Source organism: Heterodontus francisci, chromosome 25, assembly GCF_036365525.1.
Source record: "Heterodontus francisci isolate sHetFra1 chromosome 25, sHetFra1.hap1, whole genome shotgun sequence".
Classification (NCBI taxonomy): domain Eukaryota; kingdom Metazoa; phylum Chordata; class Chondrichthyes; order Heterodontiformes; family Heterodontidae; genus Heterodontus; species Heterodontus francisci.
Window position 1 is genome coordinate 47,484,913 of NC_090395.1, and position 27,696 is coordinate 47,512,608.

Below are 27,696 nucleotides of genomic sequence, written 5' to 3' on the forward strand. Positions count from 1 at the left end.
TTTCACTCTGAAAATAAACCAAGCTACAGTTGTTTAAATGGGGGTATGTCTCCCTATTTGTGATTATGAATCTGGCTGCCATCGTTTCCTGGATGTTGACACCCTGAATATTCATTGAAGTGATGCCCTGATGCTGATGTACTTTCTCTCACTTGCTGCAACTCCCCCTCTTGCACATCACAGACGTTGCAACTCTTCCTGACAGCGCAGGAGTTCCGCCTTTGATTTTTTTCGATTGGTTGACCGTTCATCTCCGTGCCTCGTGTCTCAGTGGGCAGATTGACCGTCAATCAGTTGAAAGACTGTAGAGGGGAATTTTGTTTGTTCTGTGAAGTGGGGAGAGATCGGAGTGGAGGTAAGGAAAAGGTTGGGATGGGTATACACTGTATTCTGCCGAGGATATCGGTGAAGGGGATGGGCTGCTTGGCTTTAGGAAATGCAATGTCCTGGCGTTCACGTATAACGCGCGCTGAGGATGCACTGACTTCCTGGTATTGGGAGCTGACTGCCTGCCGGAAAGGAGAATGTTGTAACATCGCTAACTTGTTGCAGTGATCAACCTGACTGCAGTCTAATGGGGCTCGGAGGAGCCTCTGCTGCAGTGCTTGCCTGGACTAATTCCTTTCTCGTTACTGGTGTCTCAATGCATTTGGTGAGTTCCTCAGAGCAGTATCCTGGGCCCAACCATCTTCAGCTGCTTCATCAATGACCTTCCTTCAAATATGTCAGAAGTGGGGATTTTGGCTGATGATGCACAGTGTTTAGCCCCATTCGTGACTCCTCAGATACTGAAGCAGTTCGTGAAGAAATGCAGCAAGACCTGGACAATATCCAGGCTTGGGCTGATAAGTGGCAAGTAACATTTGTGCCCCACAAGTGCCAGGCAATGACCATCTCCAACAAGAGAGAATCTAACCATCTCTCCCTGACATTCAATGGCATTACGAATCCCCCACTATCAACATCCCAGGGGATACCATTGACCAGAAACTGAACTGGAGTAGCCATATAAATACCGTGGCTAGAAGAGCAGGTCAGAGGCTAGGAATCCTGCAGCGAATAACTCACCTCCTGACTCCCCAAAGCCTGTCCACTATCTACAAGGCACAAGTCAGGAGTGTGCTGGGTTACTGTCCACTTGCCTGCATGACTGCAGCTCCAACAACACTCATGAAGCTTGACAGCATCCAATACAAAGCAGCCCGCTTGATTGGCACCCCATCCATGAACATTCACTCCCTCCACCACCGACGCACAGTGGCAACAGGGTATATCATCTGCAAGATGCACTGCAGCAACGCACCAAGGCTCCTTAGACAGAACCTTCCAAACCCGCGACTTCTACCGACTAGAAGGACAAGGGCGGCGCAGTGGTTAGAACCGCAGCCTCATAGCTCCAGCGACCCGGGTTCAATTCTGGGTACTGCCTGTGTGGAGTTTGCAAGTTCTCCCTGTGTCTGCGTGGGTTTCCTCCGGGTGCTCCGGTTTCCTCCCACATGCCAAAGACTTGTAAATTGGCCATTAGCAATTGCCCCTAGTGTAGGTCGATGGTAGCAAAATATAGGGACAGGTGGGGATGTGGTAGGAATATAGAATTAGTGTAGGATTAGTATAAATGGGTGGTTGATGGTCGGCACAGACTCGGTGGGCCGACGGGCCTGTTTCGGTGCTGTATCACTAAACTAAACGCATGGGAACACAACCACCTGCAGGTTCCCCTCCAAGTCACACACCATCCTGACTCGGAACTATATCGCCTTCACTGTTCCTTCACTGTCGCTGGGTCAAAATCCTGGAACACCCTTCCTAATAGCACTGTGCGTTTACCTACCTCACATGGACCACAGCAGTTCAAGAAGGCAGCTCACCATCACTTTCTCAAGGGCAATTAGGGATGGGCAATAATGCTGCATAGCCAGCGACACCCGCATCCCATGAGTGAATAATAAAAAAAATATATTTTAATGCTTCATTTTATCAGAATGAGGAGCAATCTTAATGGGTCAAAATCGAAAGATGCATGTCACAAATTGATGAGGTTTAAAAAAAAACGCAAGGATGTTCTAATCTGGTGACAACATCAGATGCAAAGTATCAGCTGAGCATCTTCAAGCACTTTCATCTGTAAACCTCATCTGCTCAGGGACAGAGAGCTGTGTTAGGTCTCCACTGCTAGGAACATTACAGTAGAAAATTGTACCTGGAAGGAATGTGGTTTTACTGGATTTATTTTCATGTAAGTAAGATCTTCAATAATGCATTTATGTTCCTTTCAAAAAAAATTCATAGGTTGTTGATTGTATGATCCTTCTTGAAATTATTGGGAGAACCCACCTGTTGTTTGTTGCTGATTTGTTTCTATGATGTCCATGGAGCTCTGTACAGAGCTGGGAAAAGTTTGCTGATGTTTTCAAGGATGTAAATTGAAGGTACATGATGAAGAACTGTGTTATGATGTGTACCTAGTGAGTAGGTGTGCTGAATATTTTGTAATTTATGATCAGTAGAACCATAGAAAAGTTAGGCACAGAAGGAGGCCATTTAGCCCATCGTGTCTGCGCCGGCTAAGAACAAACTAGCCACCCAATGTAATCCCACCTTCCAGCACTTGGTCCGTATCCAACACTATTATTATTTTCACTATTATTGCTCTGTTAACCAGGTAACATCATAACTACCAATTCTGTTCTTCTGAACTAATGATGTTATTAACTTCACATTTATAGTGCCAGGCAACTGGAATATTCCAGAGTTTCCATGTTTGCTGCATCACAAGTGACTTTGTGATCATCCAATTAGATCTGGATGATATCATGCATAGGTGCTGAGTTGGTTCCTATAGTTAGGATTAGACTTGTAGAGCAATAAAATAGCATTTGTGAAGTGAGCTTTATATAGTGGTTTTTTGAATGCTTTGTTGGTCTTTTCTGAAAAAGATTGACCTGGCCAACATTGAAGAAAGTGGAGAGTATTCTTAGTTGAGGCCATGTAGTGACAATATCTACAGTCTAATATTTGATTCCTGGGATGAGCGTATTGTCCTGTGATTGAAATGGACCTTTATCCTCTGGTGTTTAGAAGAACTGAGATGTGATCTCATTGAAACATGTAGAACTCTTGGAGGGCTTAACAGCGTAGATGCTGGGAGGCTGTTTCCCTTAGATGAAGCATCTAGAACTAATGGGTGTCGTTGCAGGATCAGGGCAAATGCCATTTTGGACTGACTGACCTGAGGAGAAAGTTCCTCAGTCAGAGGGCTGTGAATTCTCTACTTGAGGGCTGTGGAAGCACTGTTGTTAAGCATATTCAAGACTCAGATTAATTAGATTTTTGGACACAAATGGAATCCAGGGATATAGGGATAGGGCAGGAAAGTGGAGTTGAGGTAGAAAATCAGCCACAATCTCACCGAATGCCACAGCAGGGATGAAGGGCTGTATGGTCTACTCTTGCTCCTATTTCTTATGTTTTCATCTGTTAGATATAGACAACAAATTGCCTGTTATGACAGTGCTTCATTTGTCCAGATTTCACTAGTTCACCAGGTTAGTCAATGATGTAAGTAGGTTTTAGGCTACATAAAAAACATGACCAGGCCACATTTGGGTAGGATGGAAGGAAAGGATGACATATTTGCTTGGTATATTGGTCATCAAAAAGTTTTTGATTGAAGCAGGAAAGTATTTGAGTTTTGATGAGTGGTTACATCAAAATGTAAACTGTATTTTCTGATTTTATATTGGGAAAATGGATGTTGGATCTGTTGCTGTTTAAGCAATATCTGTGCTATGATAGCCTGTCCCCGATGTGCTTACTCAGAAAAAGAAGTTCATGTTGTAAAAATCCAGATGCAAATAGAAATTGTACCTTATCACCCTATCATCTACATAACCATACCCCAGGCTGGACCTTGGATATGAATGGAGCTGGGTTAGCCATAGCTACAGAGACTTGAACACATAGCAACACAGAAGCAACTGGCAGCATTGAAGAGGGAAGGCTATGTACTGAGGAAAGTGATGGTTTATCTGGGGAGTGCAGCTGAGCCAGAGCCATGGCATCACAGCTGGTTCCGATGCATAGCGGGGTGCAAAGAAGACTGTAAGAACAACAGCGATAGGAGATTCAATGAAGGAATAGACAGGCGTTTCTGCAGCCGCAACTGTGAATCCAGAAAGGTGTGCTGCCTCCCTGGTGTCAGGGTCAAGGATGTCACTGAATGGCTGTAGGGTACTCTGAGGGGTGAGGGTGAACAACCAGTAATCATGGGCCACATTGGTACCAACCGCATAGGTAGGAAGAGGGACGTGGTCCTGCAGGCAGAATTTAGGGAGCTAGGTAAGAAATTAGCAAGCAGGACCTCAAAAGTAGTAATCTCCGGATTACTCCCGGTTCCACACGCAAGTGAGTATAGTAATAGGAGGATAGAACAGATGAATGCGTGGCTGGAAAACTGGTGCAGGAGGGAGGGCTTTAGATTCCTGGGACACTGTTCTGGAGATGTAGAGGAACAAATTTGAAAGGAAATTACAGAGAAATGCATGAATTATAGAGTGGTTATAATGGGGGACTTTAATTATAGACTGGTCTAGTCGTAGTGTAAAGGACAGAGAGGGGCAAGAGTTCCTACAGTGTGTTCAGGAGAATTTTCTATAGCATTATGTTTCCAATCCAATGAGAAAGGAGGCACTGCTAGACCTCGTTCTTGGGAATGAGGTGGGCCAAGAGGATCAAGTGTCAGTAGGGGAAGGATTAGGGGACAGTGATCATTGTATCATAAGGTTTAGGTTGGCTATGGAAAAGGACAAGAAACAATCCAGAGTAAGAATAATAAACTGGGGGAAAGCCAATTTCAATGGGGTAAGAATAATTCCTATTTATTTGGGTCCGGTCCAAAGGTTGGCAGACAAAACGGTAACTGAATAATGGGCTGCCCTTAAAGAAAAGATAGTTTGGGACAGTCAAGGTATATTCCCACGAAGGGGAAAGGTACGGCAAACAAATCCAGAGCTCCCTGGATGATGCGATAGAGATTAAGCTGAAGAAGAAAAAGTGTGCTCATGACGGATGTCAGGTGGATAACACAACCGAGAACCAGGCGGAATATAGAAGGTTCAGAGGGAATTGAAAAAGCAAATAAGCGAAGCAAAGAGAGAGTATGAAAAGAGACTGGAAGCTAATATAAAAGGGAATCAAAAAGTCTTCTACAGGCATATAAATAGTAAAAAGATGGTGAAAGGAGGGGTGGGGCCGATTAGGGATCAAATAAGGGATTTACACATGAAGGCAGGGGGCATGGTTGCAGTACTAAGTGAGTACTTTGTATCTGTCTTTACCAAGGAAGAAGATGCTGGTCATGGTGAAAGAGAAGGTATTTCAGACACTTGAAGGGCTTAAAATTGATAAGGAGGAGAGATTCGATAGCCTAGCTGTACTTAAAGTTGAAACGGCACCAGGACCAGATGAGATGCGTCCAAGGATACTGAGGTTAAGTGAGAGTGGAAATTGCAGAGACGCTGGCTGTAATTTTCCAATCTTGCTTAGATTCGGGGATGGTGCCAGCAGACTGGAGAATAGCAAATGTTACACCCTTTTTCAAAGAAGGGTCTAAAGATAAGCCCAGCAACTACAAGCCAGTCAGTTTAACATCAGTAGTGGGGAAGTATCTAGAAACGATAATTCAGGACAAAATTAATAGTCACTTGGGCAAATGCCGATTAATTAGGGAAAGCCAGCACTGATTTGTTAAGGGCAAATCGTCTTTAACCAACTTGCTGAAGTTTTTTGATGAGGTAACAGAGAAGGTTGATCAGGGCAATGCTGTTGATGTGGTGTACATGGACTTCCAAAAAGCATTTGATAAAGCGCCACACACAGACTTGTGAGCAAAGTTATAGCTCATGGAATATAAAGCACAGTAGCAAATTGGCTGATTGAAAGGAAACAGAGAGTGGTGGTTGTTGAATGTTTTTCAGACTGGAGGAAGGTTTGTATTGGAGTCCACCAAGGGTCTGTGTTAGGACCCATGCTGTTCCTGATGTATATTAATGACCTAGACCTTGATGTACAGGGCACAATTTCAAAATCTATGGATGATACAAAACTTGAAAACATTGTGAACTGTGAGGAGGATAGTGTAGAACATTAAAAGGACATAGATAGGTTGGTGGAATGGGTGGACAAGTGGCAGATGAAAGTTAATGCGGAGAAGTGTGAAGTGATTCATTTTGGTAGGAAGAACGTGGAGAGACAATATAAAATAAAGGGTGCAATTCTAAATGGGGTGCAGGAGCAGAGAGACCTGGGTGTATATGTGCATAAATCATTGAAGGTTGTAGGACAGGTTGAGAGAGTGGTTAATAAAGCAAACTGCATGCTAGGCTTCATTAATAGGAGCATAAAGTACAAAACAAGAAAGTTATAGAGTCATAAGAGTCATTTACAGTATGGAAGGAGGCCATTCGGCTCATTGAGTCCTTGCCACCTCTCCATGGAGCTACGCAGTCCCCGGCTCAATCTCCATAGCCCTGCAAGTCTATTTCGCTCAGGTGGCCATCCAACTTCCTCTTGAAGTCATTGATTGTCCCCACTTCCACCTTGTAGGCAGCGAGTCCCAGGTCATTGTCAGAGGCAGGACTGAGAGAGCACTGCACTGTCAGAGGGGCAGTCCTGAGAGTGTACTGCAATATTGGATATGCAGTAGAGTCAGTGTCATTTAAAATGTTTATTAACCATTTATCTCTGTATGGGAGGTCTTGCGTTGTTTACGGCACAGAAGGAGGCCATTCGGCCCTTCGAGTCCATGCCAGCTCTCCACAGAGCGAAGTGGTGGACAGGGTGTCTTGTCAATTTCACATTTAAGTTTTCCCTATCTTTCCTGAATAACTAGCAGTCACGAATATTAAGTTGAATATTGCTGAAAAGAGAGACATATTGCTGCAGCTTTTCGTTTTGTATTCATCAGGACAATCACAAGATTGCCAAATTTCAAACGATCACAACAAATTATACTGCAGGAGAAGAGGGTGCTGATTGGTTCTGTTAAACTTGTATAGAGCACTGGTTCGGCCTCAACAGTTCTGGGAGCCACACTTTAGGGGAGATGTGAAGGCATTGGACAGTGCAGAAAAGATTCACGAGAATGGTTCCAGGGATGAGGGACTTGAATTAAATGAATAAATGGGAGAAGTTGGGACTGTTTTCTTTGGAAAAGAACAAGTTGAGAGAAGATTTGATAGAGGTATTCAAAACCATGAGGGATCTGGACAGGGTAGATAGGGGAAAAACTGTTCCCATTGGTGGAGGGATTGAGAACAAGAGGGCACAGATTTAAGGTAATTGGCAAAAGAAGCAATAGCGGCATGAAAAAAAACATTTTCATGCAGCGACTGGTTAGGATCTGGAATGCACTGCCTGAGAATGTGGTGGAGGGAGGTTCAATTGAGGCATTCAAAAGGGAATTGGATTGTTATCTGAAAAGGAAGAATGTGCAGGGCTACTGGGACAAGGCAGGGGAGTGGCACTAGGTAAACTGCTCTTTTGGAGAGCCAACGTAAACACGATGGGCCGTATGGCCTCCTTCTGTGCTGTAACAGTTTTGTGATTCTTATTCTGCCCTTGATCACTGGAGGGGGCTACCAACTGGGCCACAGCTGGCATCTGCTCTATGTCTCTTTGCCCCACTGGTCAATGCTGCCAAGTCTGGCATGCATTCCATGCATGTCAGCACTCTGTTTCTGCATCTGCTCTGAGTGATGCCGCATATGGCTCGCCAAGAGGTTGGTCACACTCTCAATGGAGGAGCTCACGTGCTCAAAGCCCTGAGTCATTGTGGAGACTCCTCCATTCTCATCCCATGACTCTGCAGAGCTTCAGGTAACTCCGACATATGGGCACACATCTCATGCAGATTCTCTAGGTAAAGCCACATGTTTCATGACTTCCAAGACTCTGCATCTCCACCCTGCTGGACAGGGCTATGCCTGTCCTTCACCCTCCGAAGAGGACTGGCCGCTGCTGACTCTACCTCCCCGAACCCTCCAGCTCTGACGTGATGTGCGCTTCACCTTGTGCTACTATTTCTAACTGTGCGAGTGTCTGCACTGGTGGAGGGTGCATTAGTAAGATGTCACAGTGCAGGCTCCAAAGTGTCTTCCTCCTCTGACTCCTTGCAAACTCATTGTCATAGCGTGGACTCCTGCCCCTCTTCAGCTGGCCTTGTGGGAGAACAGGAAAAGATGGTGAAGAGAGATCGGGACAGTCAACAGATGCTTTTGCTACTTAAACTAAGATGACTGCTTATGCATTGAAAGCTCATTGCATGAGGAGCATTGCCATACATCTCCTGAACCTGCAAATGTTGGAATGATTTTACCCTGTCGACAGCAGAATCCCATTTCTTTGCCCCAGCATCCCTGTGGCTTGACATTCTGGTCACATCAAGGACCAGCTGCTCAAAATGTATCAGCACTGCGTGCTGGGGCACCCTGCTGTCCAGGCGAGCCTTCTCGTTCTCCCTGGTGTTCATCTCCCATTTGACCTGCAAAGTGAAAAAAAATACCATAAGTACAATGCCTCTGTCCCTCACCACTGGTAGCTTTCTATTTGCATATGCTGCAGTCTGCATTCCAGCCTCCTGTCCAACAGCACTAGGGTTGTGACGTAAGCTTATAGGTCATCAAAGCTGCTGAGTACACATCTCTTCCCATCGTCAGCAGAACTCTATGTGCCCTCAGGATGCCTTTCTCTTTTGCACTCTGCTGACTGCTGAACAGGAGGCATACCAGCTGGGTCTACCTTTGGACTCAGTTTTCAAGACCTGAGAAGTCATTGAAGCGTTTCCTACACTGCACCCAGTTCCTCCTCAGCACTCCTCTGCTGCTGACCTCGTGTGCCACTACCAGCCATGGTGAGACTTGTAGGCTTTCTGTTGCCTCTGACATCCAGCCGCACTTCCCATGAGGCATGAGAAAAATTGCTTGGGGCTGCCTGACATGGGGATGCTCCCTACCCACTACCCACTGCTCAAGTCCTCCTTCCATTATTTGGACGAACAACAGCCTCAGCAATGGCTGCCGCCCACACTTTAAATCGGGACCACTGCTTGAATCATACCTCCTTCCCATGTATGCTGCCACTAATTGGGTGGTGAAGGCGCGACTTTGGGCCAATTTAATGATTTCCAAATTAAACTTGCAATGTACATGCGTTGCCGCAGGGTGTGCAGTCAGGATGCAGAGGTCATCACAATATCGGGGTTCCAACTCCGGAATTGAAATCCCACCCTGCATGTCTTGGGAAGGATTCTTCAATCTGATTCGTTAAGGAGATTCCCCGTTCACACTGGTCCCAGATCCCCTGTACAAAGCGCCAGGCTGAAATGATTTCTAACCTCCACAAGTTTCTCTGGGCTTTTGCACTGGAAGTCTGTGGCAACTGTAGGTGTAACGAACAGCCAGCACTGCTCATTCACCACTGACCACAAAATCAGGCCAGTGTGTTTACTATTGTAAGCACTATCCATTATGCAGAGTGAAACGTTCATAACTGTAATTAAAGGCCCCTCCCCTATAACACAGGTGAATATTTAGACTCAGTATTGGCGACATTAAATTATGTGGCTGCATTAAAAAAAAAACTAGGAGAAGGAAGAAAAATTGATGTATAAAAATACATTTAGTTACACTAACTGTTCACAAGCTGGTTGACAATGTCAACAACAAATGTTTACAGATGAATGTCTTTGATAGTATGTTCTTTTGGATAGTATGGTGTTTTGCACATGGGTTCATAGAAAATGTGCACAGCACCAGGCGAGATTGCAGTGAATATTTGAGTGCTTCGCATGTAGAAAATATGTGCTGCTACTGGTCGCTATCAGTAGTGAGCCTGTAGAAACTCCTACCTCGAGTCGTTCAAGTTTTGTTCATTTGTGTTTTTAAAATGCAGCTTAAAGGAAATCCATTCTTTTGAAATCTCCCAACGGTTTGATCAAATTTGAGCAATGTTGTTTAACAAGAATTCAAGGAAGTTGTGCAGCTTGTTCCAGTAAACTGAAAGGTATTGATGACGCAGACAACGATAACTGTGCAGAGCAACATGGTAATTGAAGTCTTACCAGCTACAAGAATAACCTGCCTTTATATCACACCTTAACATAGAATAACATCCCAAAAATCATAATCAAAAAAAGTAGACACTGAACCAAGGAAGGAGATGTTAGCAAAGGTAACCAGAAGCTTAGTCAGAGATGGGTTTTAAGCACAGGGACTATGCAGCTGAAGGCACAGCTACCAGTGATGGTGCAGAGTCAGATGAACAGCGAGTTAAGGACGTAGGGTTGTAGGACTGGAGGAAGTTACAGAGGTAGTGAAGGATGAGGTCATGAAATGATTTAAACTTGAGGATTATAAATTTGAGCTGTTGTGCACAGATATCCAATGCAGATCAACAGGACTGATGAGCATTACCTGTTGCAAGATAAATTAAGGCCAGCAGGGTTTTGGATGTCACACGTTGTGGGTTAAATCCTACTCCAGACACTTGAGCATATGTTTGGGCTGACACTCTAGTGCAGTACAGAGAGAGTGCTGCACTGTTGGAGGTGCCATCTTTCAGGTGAGGCGTGAAACTAATGCCAGACTGTCCTTTCAGCTGGACATAACAACTTGTGTGGTACTATTCCAAGAACAGCAGGGAAGTTGTCCTGCTTTCTTGACCAACATGTATCCCTGTACGAATATTCATAACCACTGGACTTCTCAAAGTACTTTACAGCCAATTAAGTACTTTTTGTAGCATAGTCACCGTTGTATGTGCAAAGAATTTCTGGATTTCTCCATCAACAAGATTGAGACCATCTGTGCAGCTGCCTCTCCTGTGTTCTCCCCTTCTCCCTGCTTCAGAGTCCCAGAATCTTAGCCTGTCATCTATTCTAGCCCTGAATGTCTTTACAAGTCTTCCCCCATCTGTGCTCCTCTGCCTTCATCAACTTCACCTCATTTCGAGGCTCACCTCCAACTTCCTCCATCTCCTCCCATTCAACTCCTAACCACCAAACTTTCTTTCCTGGCCCTATACTAGCTGATCATCCCTCCTAAATCTCGCCTGGTTCAGTGCACATTTTCTATGAACCCATGTGCAAAACACCGCAGGACAAACACTTTGATATGTGTTTATATCAAAGACACTTATATATAAACATGTTGTTGTTGACATTGTCAACCAGCTTAAGAGTTAGTGTAACTAAATGTATTTTTATACATCATCAATGTTTCTTCCTTCTCCTAGATTTTTTTAATGCAGCCACATAATTTAATGTCGCCAAAACTGAGTCTAAATATTCACCTGTGTTATGGGGGAGGGATCTGTAATTAGAGTTATGAATGTTTCACCCTGAACTGCCTTCGCCGCAACACCGTGAATCCTGTTACGCTAAGTTCTAAGCTGCTGTGTTGCAAATTGTGTGTCGCTCCCTTATGGATGTGACAAGAAACTCTAATTTTTCTTTTTACCTGTTTTGTCTCTTATTTTAGACACACTGGTGTGAAACTTGCAAGCATGGCTATAAACGGAGAAATGAAGACTAACTAGAATGACTTAGCTGTGGATTCTCATGCACCATCTAAGTGAAACGAGAAGTTTCACCATTCCAGTAAGGCTGAGTTCTCCGTCCTCAAAAATCTTGTGAATTAAGGCGCATGGTTTTACTGCAAATGAACATAATTCTAGTGGAAGACACATTTGGCAATGAATAATTCTTCAACGACCGTGCCTCCTGTTGTCGAAAGTAATGAAGTTGCGGGATATGTTCTAGTGCCTTTCTGTCTTCTGACGTTAATCGGATTCGCTGTTGCTATGGTAAAGCACATTTATTATTTGCACAATCACACTATAGCTTTGACTTGGTGAGGCTTCTGACAGTGTAACTACAATGTGTGAAGGGTTAAACAATAGTAGAGAACAGGATGTAAGAATAGCAGATCATATGTTTTCTGTTTTCAGGATAACTTTATTATCTTGAAGTATGATAAAATAATACTGTTATATTGAATATTAAATGGTTAAGTCAATATTGGTCAAGGTAATACCCTGGAATCTTGCTCAAAAAGCCTCGGTTTTTTAAGGATTCATAGAATTTCCATTGCTTTTCTCTTTTAGCCAAAAGATTTTTCACATACCTCAGTAGATTAGTGAGGATATTCTAGTTTAATTGTTATTTGAGGACTGAGAGTAGTGGATATTAAAGTTTGCTTGAAAATAAAAGGATTGACAAAAATTGAGGATTGATAAATATCAAAATACATGAAGTATTTCTTTTGTGTGTAAAATGTAAGGCTATTGATGTACCAAAAAAAACAGATGACTACTTTTAGGGGAGCTAGATTGCTTGAGGTAAAATAGGGAAAGAATAAAAAAATATATATTTTGTTGCCAACATCAGCGAAGAACGGTTCTTGGTGTAATAGGTAAAGTGAGGATTCTTGGGGATGTTAATATCCATGGAAGGAAAAGGAAAAGAATTCAAATAATCAAGAGTCTCAATAAGTTATTTAATGCAGTGGAAATATCAGTTGGATTTAGGGTCTTGAAAATGGACAAGGAAAGAAATGGCTGGTTTAGGGACAATATATCTAAGCAGGAAAGGAGCTTGGGCAGATGGGATCACTTCATGTTTAATATTTGAAGTGTACAAATATTAGTCTTAAAGAATAAATCAAAGTCCCACCAAGTTTAGCACTGGCATTTGTTTTGGACATTCTGTCATCAGTGCCACTGAAAAAAGTTGAAGCCAGCCAGTAATCAAATGCCACTGGTATGCCACTGCTTTAATATTAGAACTCCGTTCATAGAAACTTCAATTTCCATAAAAATATTAAATAAACAAACTTAATTTTCATCTTCTAACAGTACAGTTGTGATCCTTTATTAGAACCAAGCTGAGGTTTTCTAATCAAAACAGTATGGTGACTCATTAATTTTAAATGGATTTAAATGAGGGGAATGGGACTGAGGGAATTGCTGTTTCAACGACCCAGTGTGGACACGATGGGCCAAATGGCCTCCTTCTGCGCTGTAACAGTTCTGTGATTCTGGATTATCATCAGAATTATGATCCGAAACCTTGGCCAGAGCGTCTGCCCAAAATATAAAAATGTTACTTTTTTTTGGCGTTTTGGGTGGAAGTCAAGTGCTGAGACAATAGATAAGTAAACTCATTGGATCTCTGATCCCAGTGCAGAGACTCAATAAAGATAGAGGAAAAAGCTGTAACATGCTTCCATGTGGCAAGCCTTGCTGAATATACCTTTAATGTTTCATGCCTCTTCTGTTTGTGTCTGAGGCTGAATTTATCCATTCTCCCAGAAACTACAGATTCCACCTGTAGCTATATCACCATTACTTTTACAATTTAAAAGGGAACAATTTTCATTACTGGAAGAGGCTCCAAATAAAAGGTGTTGCTATGGGTACCCACATGGGTCCGAGCTATGCCTGCCTTTTTGTGGGATATGTGGAACATTCCTTGTTCCAGTCCTACTCGGGCCTCCTCCCTCATCTCTTCTTCCAGTACATTGATGACTGTATCGGTGCCGCTTCCTGCTCTCGCCCTGAACTTGACAATTGCGTTGACTATGTTTCCAATTTCCACCCTTTTCTCACCTTCACATAGTCCATCTCTGACCCTTCCCTTCCTCAACTTCTCTGTCTCCATTTCTGGGGACAGACTATCAACCAATATTCATTATAAGTTCACGGACTCTCACAGCTACCTGTACTACATATCTTTGCCCCGCTTCCTACAAGGACTTAATTCCATTCTCCCAGATTCTCTGTCTCCGTCACATCTGTTCGGACAATGCAACCTTAAATAGTGGCGCTTCCGTTTTGTCTTCCCACCCCCCCTGCAATTTTAGCTGCCAGGGCCCTCAACGCTGTCCAATCTATTTCACACACTTCTGTTCTTGCCCCTTCCCCTCCCTTCCAGAATCATGATGGGGTTTCCCTTGTCCTAACCTTCTGCCCCACCAGCCTCCATATTCAACAGATAATCCGCTGCTATTTCCACCACCTCCAGCTTGATGTCACCACCAAACATATCTTCCATTCCCCTTTCAGCATTCCGAAGGGACCATTCCCTCCATGACACCCTGGTTCACTCAGTCACACCCAACACCTCCCCCTTTTCCTGTGGCACCTTTCAATGCAAGCACAGGAGATGCAACACCTGATCTTTTGCATCCTTCCTTCTTACCATCCTGGACCCTAAACACTCCTTCTAAGTGAAGCAGTGATTTACTTGTACTTCTTTCAATTTAGTACATTGTATTCGCTGCTCACAATGTGGTCTCCTCTACACTGGGCATACTAAACACAGACTGGGTTACTGCTTTACAGAACACCTCTGTTCAGTCTGTAAGCGTGACCCTGAGCTTCCTCTCGTTTGACATTTCAGTTCTCCACCTTGCTCACATTCTTGCCTTCTGTCCTTGACCTGCTAAAGTGTTCTAATGAAGTTCCACACAAGCTCAAGGAATAACACTTCATCTTTCGACTGGGCACTTTATGGCCTTCGGGACTCAATATTGACTTGAATAATTTTAGATCATAACGTCTGCCCTAATTTCTTTTTCTTTTCTAGTTTTTTTTTTGCTGGTTCCTTTTTTCTCCCTCCCCACCCCCCCCCCCTCCCCCCAGGTTCTTTCTTAGTCTCTTGACTTTGTTTTTGGATGGCTGCTACCCTGCCATTTACACCTCGTTCAGACACATCTTTCCATTACCACTCCCCTTGGCTTTGTACCATGAAACCTTTTGCCTCTAATCTCTTCTGCCCTCCACCCCATCACAGACCTTCCTTTTTATTCTTCTTCCCCACCCCCTCTTTCACTTGCTTAAAACCTATTTCATTTCTACTTTTGCCAGTTCTGATGAAAGGTCACACAGACCTGAAACATTAACTCTGCTTTTCTCTCCATAGACCTGGAGTATTTCCAACATTTTCCGTTTTTGTTTCATTACTGTGGAAAGAGCAGCCCGGCGATGCATTGTCATTGTGACGTCTGGCATATTCTTAATTTAATTAATTTGTGATCCATTATATGTTTTGGATGTGTTTTATGTTATCATCCCAACTGCTTGATTAGGAAGAAGTTACTAGGTATTATTTTATAGTGCAGCCAGCATTTCAGTTGTTTGGTGCTGAAGTAGGGGAAAGTTCATTGTATTTTCATATGTCATGACTACTTCCTGTACTGGACCCCTCCAGCTTCTCACTGTTGGAATGGATGGCACTCCTTTTCATAAAATTGTTTTCAGTGTTCTAAGCAATTACTGTACGAAATTTCCTTAGTGCTCTGTCAACCAAAGGATCAATATAGACTGATTGATTTGATCACTTTGAGATATCCATCCAGATCACAGAAATTCTGCATGGGAGTCAATAGAGGGTTTATACTCTCATGCTAAACGTGCAAGACCTAAAAAGAGGACTGTATTTCTTGCCCACTACACATTCTCAGCTATTGTGATTTCCCTGTTCACTAAGGAGGATAATCAACCAGCTAATTGCATTAAAACTACTAGTGCGCTTGTCTTACAATGCCTAGAATTCTTTCTTGGCCCACCAGTAGAATTCATTCTAGTTTACTGCATAGCATAACTAGCATAACACAGCACAGAACCATTCGGCTCAACTAGTCTATGCTGGTGTTTATACTCTACACAAGTCTCCTGCCATTCTATCTGTCTCATCTCAGCCTTTAAGCTCAGTGTTAAGGAATATGATTAGCAAAAGTGGAATGGCGTATTTATTTTGTAGCTGTGCATATCTGTTTCTTATGTCTGTGATTGTTTATACATTACCTCTTGTGCACTGTTGCATATATTTATTAGACTAATTTAAAAACTTTGTCTTTACTGAATCATTTTTATTTTTTTTAATCAGGTGATGTATATTCAGAAGCGACGCAGGTAACCAATACTAATCTTGAGCGACTAAGCAATGCAGCTTTACTGTTCTTTATCTAAATACAGTTTTGTTATTGATTTATATTGCTTGCATATCTAGTAAATACATGTGATTTGGTTTTTCACAGAATCACAGAATTGTTCCAGCACAGAAGGAGGCCATTTGGCCCATCATGTCTGTGCTAGCTCTCCAAAAGAGCAGTTTACCTAATGCCACTCCTCGTTCTACTCCCTGTAGCATTACACATTCAGAAAACATTCCAATTGCCTCGATTTAATACAGTTCAAAGGAATGCGGACATTTATAAATACTTCATGAATAGGACGTTACCAGGAAATAGAAAACATGTGAAATCTGATATCATTACATTAATCCACTAATACATTAATCTCTCAGAATACCTGAAGACAGAGTTGCTGTCTGTTTGATACCAATTTCCATATGTCAGCCAGTGAACATACTGTTAAGTAAAGTAATGCAGTATATATTGTAAAGTGTGGTATGACTGAGGCGGGAGGAGTGCACTGTTTATTCTAGTTCCACTTCTCCACAGGTCACAACATATATGTAAATTTGCCCATATACCAATATGGTCAATCGTATACTGTATTTTTCTCAGAATAAAACACTAACCAGGTTTCTTTAATGAACAACAAAATTATCAGTTTATTATAAAACAAGTCTTAACCAGTAATGAAGTAAAGCATAAATACACAGATTGAAATATTTAAAGTTCCCTTTTTACCTTAGCCCCTCACACATACACATGCATTGGTTTACTGGAAAAAATAAAAGAGATTTTTGTTCAGAGCTCTGTTACAGACAAAAAATATTTGTGCTGAATACTTGCTCATTCTTGAAGAAAACAGCAGATGAGATATGTTGTGTTCCAAAATTGACATATAGTCTAGTCTACAAGTACACGTAGATGGGTCACTGGGATCTTTTAGAACAGATCTTTCCAGCTGGCGTTGAGAATTAATTTAGCAGGCTTTTCTTCAAAGACAGGAGATGAGATGAGTTGACACAGTGGACTTCTCATGGTCTTTTAGAGAGGTGCTGGAAAGCTGAGCTGGGTTGTGGTCTTCTCTCCTTCCTTGGGAATTTTCTCCTTCTGCAAGCTTTTTAAAGAGACGGAATAGGCTGGGCTGAGCTGGGGTTCTGCCCTATGAAGGGGCACGTGACTGACACTTCTCTGTGCACATCTTCCACAGTTACCAGGGTTTCTGTTCTATTTTTAACTTGAGTCATGTGACAACCAGTAAACGTTGTTGCCAAACTATTTCTTTCAGTGTCCTCTTGATGACCCTCTTGGGGGGGAAAAAACTGGTCAAACATTTCTTCAGTATGACTATGAACTGCGACCGAGATGTTGCAGATCAAGTGACTTAAACTAATTACATTTAATGACCTTGTGATTCAGCTACAATCGCATCCCTTTTTGTACTGTTCCCAGTGAGTAAAAATAACTTTGTGTAAAAGCTTACTAATGTTTATTGTGCCCTGAGAAAATTAAATAAATCAGCTGTTAATATTTAAGTCATATGGAGCTAATTTTTAGTTTCCTGCCAGGAGATTTTTGAAACCTATGTAATGAAAGGGAGAGGGAAAAACCTGCATATACTTGTACTCACATTATTACACTATCAGTGATTGTGACACTGATAGAATCATAGAATGGCCTCCTTCTCTGTGGTAATCATTCGGCCCATCGTGTCCATGCTGGCTGTCTGCAAGAGCAACTCACCTGGTCCTATTCCCCTGTCTTTTCCCTGCTGCCCTGCAAATTTTTTCTGTTCAGATAATTATCCAATTCTCTTTTGAAAGCCTTGATTGAATCTGCCTCCACAACACTCTCAGGCAGTACATTCCAGATCCTAACCACTCACTGTGTGAAAAGGTTTTCCCTCATTTCGCTGTTGCTTCTTTTGCCAATCACCTTAAGTCGGTGACCTCTGGTTCTCAACCCTTCTGCTCCACCAACTGGAATAGTTTTTTCTTACCTACTCTGTCCAGACCCCTCATGATTTGAACACCTCTATCAAATCTCGTCTCCAAGGAGAACAGCTCCAGCTTCTCCAATTTATCCACGTAACTGAAGTTCCTCATCCCTGGGACCATTCTTGTGAATCTTTTTTGCATCCTCTCTAATGCTTTCACATCTTTTCTGAAGTGTGGTGCCCAGAACTGGACATAATGCTCCAGTTGAGGCTAAACCAGTGTTTTATACAGGTCTATCATAGATTCCTTGTTTTTGTACTCTATGCCCCTATTTTTAAAGCCCAGGATCGCATATGCTTTTTTTTTTTAACTGCTTTCTCAACTTGCCTTGTCACCTTCAATGATTTATGCACATATACCCCAGGTCCCTCTGCTCCTGTACCTCCTTTAGAATTGTATCCTATATTTTATATTGCCTCTTCTCATTCTTCCTACCAAAATGAATCACTTCACACTTCTCTGCATTAAATTTCATCTGCCACTTATCCGCCCATTCCACTAGCCTATCTATGTCCTTCTCACATCCACCTCACAGTCCCCACTACTTCCAAGTTTGGTGTCATTGCAAATTTTGATATTGGGCCTTGTACACCCAAGTCTAGGTCATGAATATAGTTCAAGAAAAGCAGGGTTCCTATCACCAACCCTTGGGGAACCCCACTATATATCTTCCTCCAGTCCAAAAAACTACCATTCATATGTAAATATTTAAAGGCATTAAGCATATTGCTGCATTTATATTGCATAACACATTGTATTCTTTAGCAAATAGAATGGGAGGAGGGAAGAGAACATTGGTTACATTTTATTTGTTTCTCACCAATCTAATCTTTGTTGCACTAGTGTATTGCTTTCCTTTTCTCTAAATATCTTCTCCCTGCCTCTCCTGTGGGCATCGCTTCGGGTTGAAACATAGTATCACAAATGTTGACCGCCCTCGCATAATGCATCCAAGTGAACTTGATGTGTGAGCAGGGGACGTTGAGTGCCAGCAGGTTGTACAGCCACTGTGGGAGAGGGAGGGATACAACAACACAGTGGCGCAGTGGTTAGCACCGCAGCCTCACAGCTCCAGCGACCCGGGTTCAATTCTGGGTACTGCCTGTGTGGAGTTTGCAAGTTCTCCCTGTGTCTGCGTGGGTTTTCTCCGGGTGCTCCTGTTTCCTCCCACAAGCCAAAAGACTTGCAGGTTGGTAGGTAAATTGGCCATTATAAATTGCCACTAGTATAGGTAGGTGGTAGGGAAATATAGGGACAGGTGGGGATGTTTGGTAGGAATATGGGATTACTGTAGGATTAGTATAAATGGGTGGTTGATGGTTGGCACAGACTCGGTGGGCCGAAGGGCCTGTTTCAGTGCTGTATCTCTAAACTAAACTAAACATCTTGCATTTATGTAGGACATTTAACAAATGGCTCACATCATTTTCGTGGGAATAATAAAAAGGAGCTGTCAGAAGAAACACAGATGATCATCACCCTGTCTGCACAAGTATTCTTTCAGAAGCAGTTGCTGGGTGTTGGTTAGACGTGGGAACTTTTGGCTGGATTTTTTTTCTCTTCTCTCCCCATATGAAGGATGCGGAATCCAATTGTGACTGCCTACCATTTACACCAGTTAAATAAAAGCAAAATACTGCGGATGCTGGAAATCTGAAATAAAAACAAGAAATGCTGGAACCACTCAGCAGGTCTGGCAGCATCTGTTCTGAAGAAGGGTCACTGACCCGAAATGTTAACTCTGCTTCTCTTTTCACAGATGCTGCCAGACCTGCTGAGTGGTTCCAGCATTTCTTGTTTTTATTTAAACCAGTTAATTTGGCACAAACTGAAGATCGAACCTAGCAGTTTTCTAATATGTGTGACTCAGTTCCACACTGCACAGTGTATTTAGCAGCTAAGCCACCATGGGAGCCTGCACCTTTTAAAAAATAAAAATGGGTTTTCAACATTATATCATTAATTGTTAAATAAAATTGACTTGTCTTGTATTTGACTGGGTTAGTTGTAAGTATATCTAGTTGTTCCTGTTTGTTTTTTCTTAAAAATATATACTCAAAAGCAACAGGAACATCACTCCATGTTAATTAGGGATTTTTTTTTTCTTGCCTTTTTCCAAGATTGGACAAGCTGCGACACCAGCTACTGCCTGTTTATACCTATGACCCCACTGAGGAGATGAACGAAGCTGAGGATGATCTTCTCCTGGACAGTGACGAACCAAAGGTGAGTAGGCCGTTTCTCTTCTGGTCTGGCTTTATGTTTTTAAAAAAATTGAATTGTGCTAATGTAGCATCGAAGAATTCATCTAAAGATTCCCTCAAAGATTCAGTGGTTAGCTGAGCCACTCAAACAAGAAGGTCCCAGCTCTGATCTCCAGTCAGCTAATTTCAACTGGGATGACAGTAGAATTAAATTGTGCAGCACAGAAAGAGGCCATTCAGCCCATCATGTCTGTGCCCACTCTATCAAAGAGCTCTCTAATTTGTTCCACTTCCACACAGCTCTGCAGATGTTTCCTTTTTAATTATATATCCAATCCCTTTTGAAAGTTATGATTGAAGCTGCTTCTCCCACTCTTTCACGCAGTGTGCTCCAGATCACAACTACTATAATTTTAAGTGATACTATAATTGAATGGAAGGTGTTTCATGGGAAGGAATATTCACTGTCTTGGGATCAGTCTGCTTCTCAGTGTGTTGAAAAAATGGCTTTATTTTTTGTTTCGAAAAGGACTTTTTCAATTACTAAATAGAGAATCCGCCTGAACGGCAATGAAGTTTTTAAAAATAAGCTAAATTGGATTATTAACTCTCAATAAGTTTTGGCATTTTAAACTTGATATTCACTGTTTAACATTTAGCCAGATAGATTTAATTGTTGGTGCCTGAGAGTTGAGACAGGTGACTCTGGGTGTGCACACCTTTCTTGAATTCTGCACTTTCTGATGTTCTCCAGTTCTAGGGGAAGATGCCTTACATTCCAAAGGTTAGTGGTCTTGGGATGGCAGACTGGTGGTCCAGTAGGTGTTGTCATGAAGCTGTAGGAAGTGGGTTGCTTTCTGAGTTTGGCTGGCTTTTTTGAGTGATGAATTGAGCACAAACGGGGTGTTTCACCCTCATAAAATGCAGAAAAACATCACAGGGCGAGTCACCATACTGTCTCTGCACTAGTTACAGATTTTGAAATTGTACGTACTGTGTTCAAAATAAACTATCAGCTGATGAGCAAATTTGTCAGAATTTGTACTGATGTGCATTTTACATAATACATCACCTCCTTTGAACAATTACTGAAAATCTGGAAGCACCTACTTAATCTGTTTGCCCTTTTGACGAGGACTGGTGTGGGGTGGTGGGGGTAGGGGGGAGGGAGAACGGGAAGAGACCCAACAGCTCATGGTGAAGAATAGCTAAAAGGATTTGAAAAATACATTTTCTGGAAAATGTCTTCTCTCTCTTTCACACTCACACACACACACACACATTTTCTGCTCCTCTATCTTGCTTTATCACTTCTCCTTTTTGCTCTTTCTTTCAGTCCTTCTCTTGCTATCTTTCTTAATTTCTTTTTAACTATTTCCTCCTCACCCCACCCATTAGGTCAGTAACTCATAATATGACCAGGTTTAATTGACACTGGGTTCTTTTGGACATTTTGGCCGGGATTTTATGGGCCTCCCTGTGGCATGGAAGGAAGCGAGGGTGGCATGGAGTATTGGGACAGGTGGCAGGGGAGCGGTGGGCAGAGGGCTCGTCGCCAAGAGATCATCCTGGGAGCGGAATGGGCCGACAATAGCCTTCCTGCTCACAGGCCAATTGAGGCCCTTAATTGGCCTATTAATGGCCAGTTAAGGGCCTGGTCCCCCCGCCGCTGGCATCTTACCAGCGGTGGGTGGGGGGGGGGGGCCTCCGCCGTGCGGGGAGAACGCCTTGCAGCGTAAGGTGCCCTCCCAGCGGGCTTGGGTGTAGGGCCCTCTGCCTTGGGCAATTTGTAGCCCACGGAGGACCCCCCCCACCCCCACCCCCAGAAATAACATTACCCCTGGGAACCCCTCCCCCGCCCTCCCCGGACTTCACGACCCCCACCCCTCGCCAGGGCGTTCCAGAAGGCCCCAATGACCCCTCCTCACCTACCTCTTGTCCGGGTTCCAGTGCTGAGCCTGAGTCCGAGGCCTCTGCAGTACTGGTGGCGCTACCAATACTGCTGGGCTGCCAGCCCTGTGATTGGTTGGCAGCTTATGGAGGCGGGATCCCTGTCTTTAAAGGGACGGGGATCCTGGCTCGTGAATCTTTAATTGAAAAACACTGGAGGATTACTCTGGGGTGGGGGGGGGGGGCGCGAAAATACAGACGTGGAGTTCCCCCCGCCTTTTCGGCCCGGCGCCAGGGCCCGCCTTCTACACAAAATCCAACCCTTTATTTGTGTTTGGTATTTCAATTGTTAGAGCTGAAACGGGTGTGTAGATGGGTGTGAGTGCCTCTGCCAGCATGCAGGATGGCTGAGCACACACTGACCTGGAAGAATTGGCTCTTATTGGCCACATTGTGAAGGGAGTGCTTTGGGTTCCAAACTAAACTGATGAAACCTAATCTTCCGATAAACTGACCAAGAATTGCTGAAGCACACAGCTCAAAGAAATTGTGTTTCTGTTCTAACCCACAGGTTCTAATTCTTAAGTGAGATAACTTGTACTGCAGTGTGAAAAGTGTAACTGGTGCTTGTACGCTTCTTGTTTTGACAGGTTATACAAGGTTGGGGGACATCACAACAATATAGAAGAACATTTTTCACAAAGAGCATGAAAGCTTGATCTTTCAGTTAGTCGTGAATTCACATATTCAAAGGCACCTGGTGGTTCTGACCTCTCCTTTCACAAAGGAATGGCTACAAAGTACTGTTTCTAAAAGTGATGTGCAGAAATGAAAACTTACAAAACTTACATATCGCCACATGACCTCTTGCATATAAATGAAATATATTACAGATGGTATGTTTGATGCGAATGTGGAGGCCTTAGTGTGTATATATTTTTGCCTTACAGAGATGTGGCTGTGGTGCGTTTGAGCTGCATATACATACAAGAGGCAGTATTGATCTCTGGAAAGTTTGCAGTAAATATGCGTCAATGCACAACACCATTAAAAGAGATTTATTTTTCATTTAAGATTTTTGTTTTAAACTCTAACCTCAGTGTATAATTTCCAATAGAATTGAGAGGGTTCTGGCCAATGGAGTACTTAATGCTGGCTGCAGGATTTATAGGTTATTTGGCATGTTGCATATTGTTTTGTTTTGCAAAAGGTAAAATAAAGTGGGGTTTTTTGTGTAATGCCTACATTTTTGAGTGGTCAGTGCAGTGCTCGAAAATAAGTTGCCAACTGAAGGGCAATTTTGTTGAGGTTTATACTGGTGCGTATTTTACATAATACACCATGTTTTTCCTTGAGCAACTATTGATTTACTGAGACCTTGAATAAATATACATTGGCGAGCCCTCAGATAGCCCAGAGAAACTGTTGGCCAGTTCCTGTTAGTATACATAATAGCACATTTTAATTCCTTTCAGGAACTTGCAATACAGAAAAACATTCAGTATCACAACTTTTCTGTACTCTTATGGTCTGTTGCACTGAAGATCCTTGTATGCTGTGTGAGGCGAGCAGCTCTGATCTATACTGATGCCTCTGCACTTCTCCCTGGTGAGATCAGAACTCTCTCCATGGATATTTTTGTGCTTAATTGAACTCTGCTCATCAACATCCAAACAAGTGGTTACATTTTTTATATAGGTGAAGAGCCGACAGAATAGTTAATGCTTGGGTAACCAAGTATTTAAAAATAAATGAAGCTTTAAACCTTTGCAGTTGTTGTAGTGATGGCGAGCAGTGTTCACTACCTTCTCTAGGTTTGCCAATAACAATTCACCATTATCCCTGGTGCCCTGATCAATATTTATCCTTCAATCAACATCACAAAAATCAGATTATCTGCTCATTATCACATTCCTGTTTCTGGGAGTTTGCTGACCTAGTATTTCCTGCATTACAACTGTGACTATAATTCAAAAAGTACTTTGTTGACTGTAAAGCGCTTTGAGACGTCTGGTGGTCGTGAAAGGCGCTATATAAATGCAAGTCTATATTTCATTAAATCAGCAACTTAACACTAATTGTATGACAAGAGGTACATTTGCACCTGTGACTTGACAGATTCAGAGAAATAGTTGAACAATTTATCTAGAGTGCAAATAAATGTAAAAGCTGAGCAGAAACAGCTCTTTAACAGCTTATTTAAAAACACCATTAATCGTTGTGATTTACATGAACATGAAGGTGTTAGTAGCAAGTATTCTATTAGTATTCAAAATGATCACTATTCTTTTAGTAATATTTGTCAGTTTTGTCACAGCGCAGGTGCCTACATCTTTTGTCTGAAAATACAATAGTTGTGCATAGTCAGGTCAAGAGGGCAAAGGGAGATTACTATGGCAACAATACACAAGTTTAAACAGAACATTTTTCATTTCTTCCTGTTGCATTGGGCTGGGTTTTACCAGCCCTCTGGACATTGACGGGAGGCCTTGTAAAATGGCAGCGGAAGGTGTCGGGAGGAGAGTCCAACGTCTTCCTGCCACCAGGGGATTTTCTCAATGTCGGGAACCTCAGCGGCATGGCCGTCGGTGACCAGAGGTGGGCAGCCAATTAATTGGTCAATTATCTGCCACTTCCCGCCCCTGCTGGCATTTTACCAGTGTCCCTGTGTGGGAAGACCACCAGATAAACAGTGACGACCTCCCATTGGATTCTGGGGAAGGGCTCTCCTGTTATTGCTGGTCCATGGCCCAGGAAGGGGCCCCCTGGCAGCAATAGCCACCTCTGTAGCTACAGCGTCACCACTATAGGGTGCACCCCTCCAATCGCCAGGGCCGGCCTGCCTGCCTGGCCCCGGCCCATTAAATTAAAAAACTTACCTGACGTTCGAGGGCGCCTTAACATGAAGGTGCCCTCATTCTATTTTCTGCAGCCTCAGCAGGGCCACTTCTATCAGTGGCCCTGCTGAGGCTTCTGGCCCTCTGATTGGGCCAGCAGTTGTGGGAGACGGGCCACCATACTCAACTGGATGGCAGTTCGGTAGCAGCCTCTTAATTGGCCGTTGCCGGTAAAATGTCACTCAGGGTCCTGCTGTCCGTTCACATGGACTTGAGTCCTGCTTTTGATTGCGGTCGCGGGAAAATCCGGGCTTTGATAAAATTCCAGCCTTTGTTTCCTTTTTTTTTTACTTTACTTGGGAGCCATCCAGTTAGGACTTTTGGATTTGGATAACCAATTTTCCCCTGATGATCAGCTGGGTTTTGGCTGTGAGGTACTAAAAGCAGTTTCTTTTCATCCTTTCCTCCACCTATCTACAGCAATAATGATTTCTAAAGGCTGTCAGCCAATATAGCCGGTAACTCTGTGCCTGGCCTCCCCGAGTCTTGAGCCTCTAAAACATAGCACAGCTTATTGGCCTGTACACTCGTAACTTATTTTTGTCAAAATTACTTTGGAAGATGAACAACAATTTTCACTTGCCAGTGCTTTTCATGTAGGATGGTGATCCCTTTCATTCTGCTCGATCCCAACAAATCATCATCCAGTCTGATGCTATATAAAGAGTTGCAATAAAGCCAGATCCCAAGATGGTCTTAGTTCAGATGTTTAACTATGTGGATCACTGTATTGGATTGCCACACAAAGATAATCTAAAATGTTGCCTGTAATATGCAATGTAGAAATTACTGATGGTGATAATGGTTGCTGGTGGGACAATATAGGTAAATAAAACTACTAAATACAGATACCAAATGATTTCTGTGTTTTTGGAGTGCATGTATACTTTGGCATGCGCATTGCGCATACTTGAGTAGTAACAGGGCGTGTATAAAAATACAATTTGCGTAATAAAACTGGATCTATAATTAGAGCTCATCATTCCACTGCTGTACTTTACATTCAATATGAATTCAAGGTGCATTCTTAACTGAGCATATCCTTTTTGTTTTTGTACTCTGCCCGTTTACAAAATCTACAGTTAAATACGGAAAAAAAATCAAAGTTTCAGCCTCGAAATATAAATAGGTTATTGCCTGTCTGAAACAGGAACTGTAATACAAATGCCCCCAAAGAGACAATGTCTGCCGGAGTGCACGAACCTCGTGACCCTGCATTACATGCATCCAAGAGACAAAGCATGACTGCCATTTTAAAATGTATTTATTTATTTATTTGAAATTTTTTTGAATTTTATTTTTTAACCATGTGTCTTTATTAAACTTGTTTTTCATGTTTTTGCTTTCAGACAGAACTGTTCATTATTCTGCCACTAACACTCTCTCTAGACTCATGCTTTGTCCTTTACTGCAACTATTAACACTCCCTTTGCCTTTGTTCCTTCACATCTCTGGCATTTAATCTCTCCTGCCCTCCACCCTATCACACACCTTCCCTTTTGTTGTTCTTCCCCCTTCCCCCATCCACCCTTCACTTGCTTAAAGCCTATTACATTTCTAACTTATGCCAGTTCTGATGAAAGGTCACAGACCTGAAACGTTAAATCTGTTTCTCCACAGATGCCGCAAGACCTGCTAAGTAATTCCAGCATTTTCTATTTTTATGTTTGAAGGAAAGGTATTCAATTTCTAAATAATTACTGCCCAGAAAGGAATCACTAAGCAAGTGCAACCAGCAGAACCAGTACTTCCAGTTCCCAGTCCTACACCATCTGATAAATGAAGCTTTTGAGAGACTGCTGCAAGACCTGAATGAGAAATAAAACAGTATGAGCTTAGTAGAGTTTCCATGGAATGCTGTACTCCAAACCCCTCCCTACCTGTTCAGGGACACGAAAAAAAGCCTATGAGCTTTTCTTCTTTAACTACACCGTTTATATAGCTCGGCTGAAACTGAGGCCAGTGGAGTCAAGGGAAAGCCATCTTATGGCTAGAGTCATATCTAACACTGCTGCTACCACCACCACCAACTTACACATATAGGAACAGGAATTGAATATTCAGCCCTCTGAGCCTGTTCCACCATTCAATTAGACAATGGCTGATCTGTACCTTAACTCCACCTGCCTTTGTTCTGTAATCCTTATCTAACAAAAACCTATCAATCTCCGTTTCAGCGTAGTAAATTTTAACACCGAGCTATAAGTGACTCTTCGCCAAATAGATAGATTTTAAGGAGTATCTTAAAATAAAATAGAGGTGTGGAGAGGTTTAGGGAGGAATCCCAGAGCTTGAAGCACAGGCAGCTGAACACACAGCCACAAATGGTGAAGCGATGAAAATTGGGGTTGTGCAAGAAGCCAAAATTGGAGGAGTGTAGAGAACTCCGAGGATTAGAGGAGTTACAGAAATAGGTAGGGTCAAGGCCATGGAGGGAGTTGAAAACAAAGATGAGAATTTTAAAATGGAAGCATTACTGGACTGGGATCCAATGTAGGTCAGCAAGCACAGGGCTGATGGCTGAAGGGGACATGGTGTGAGATAGGATACAGGCAGCCAAATTTTGGATGAGCTCAAGTTTCTGGAGGATGCAAGGTGGGAGGCCAGCCAGCAGAGCATTGGATTAGTTGAGTTTAGAGGTAACAAAGGCATGGATGAGGGTTTCAGCTGTAGATGAGCTGAGACGGGGTGGAGAACGGCATTGTTACAGAGATGGCAGTGCGATGGATAGGATATG

General features: G+C 42.8%; 1 protein-coding gene across 5 annotated transcripts; it reads left to right on the forward strand.

The window, feature by feature from the left end:
* Positions 1-221: 221 nt before the first annotated feature.
* Positions 222-23,300, forward strand: smim29 (small integral membrane protein 29). 5 transcript variants are annotated; one of them, XM_068057176.1, is made up of 6 exons: positions 559-652; positions 1,982-2,236; positions 11,535-11,859; positions 15,944-15,969; positions 20,089-20,194; positions 22,713-23,300. In XM_068057176.1, the coding sequence occupies exons 3-6, from the start codon at positions 11,749-11,751 to the stop codon at positions 22,779-22,781; spliced, it is 312 nt and encodes a 103-aa protein (XP_067913277.1). In that variant the 5' UTR covers positions 559-652; positions 1,982-2,236; positions 11,535-11,748; the 3' UTR covers positions 22,782-23,300. The 5 variants fall into 5 exon arrangements, with proteins under 5 accessions (XP_067913274.1, XP_067913278.1, XP_067913277.1 ...); XM_068057173.1 differs by lacking the exons at positions 559-652; positions 1,982-2,236 and adding an exon at positions 222-355; XM_068057177.1 differs by lacking the exon at positions 1,982-2,236 and having other exon boundaries at positions 558-652.
* The last annotated feature ends 4,396 nt before the right edge of the window (positions 23,301-27,696 follow it).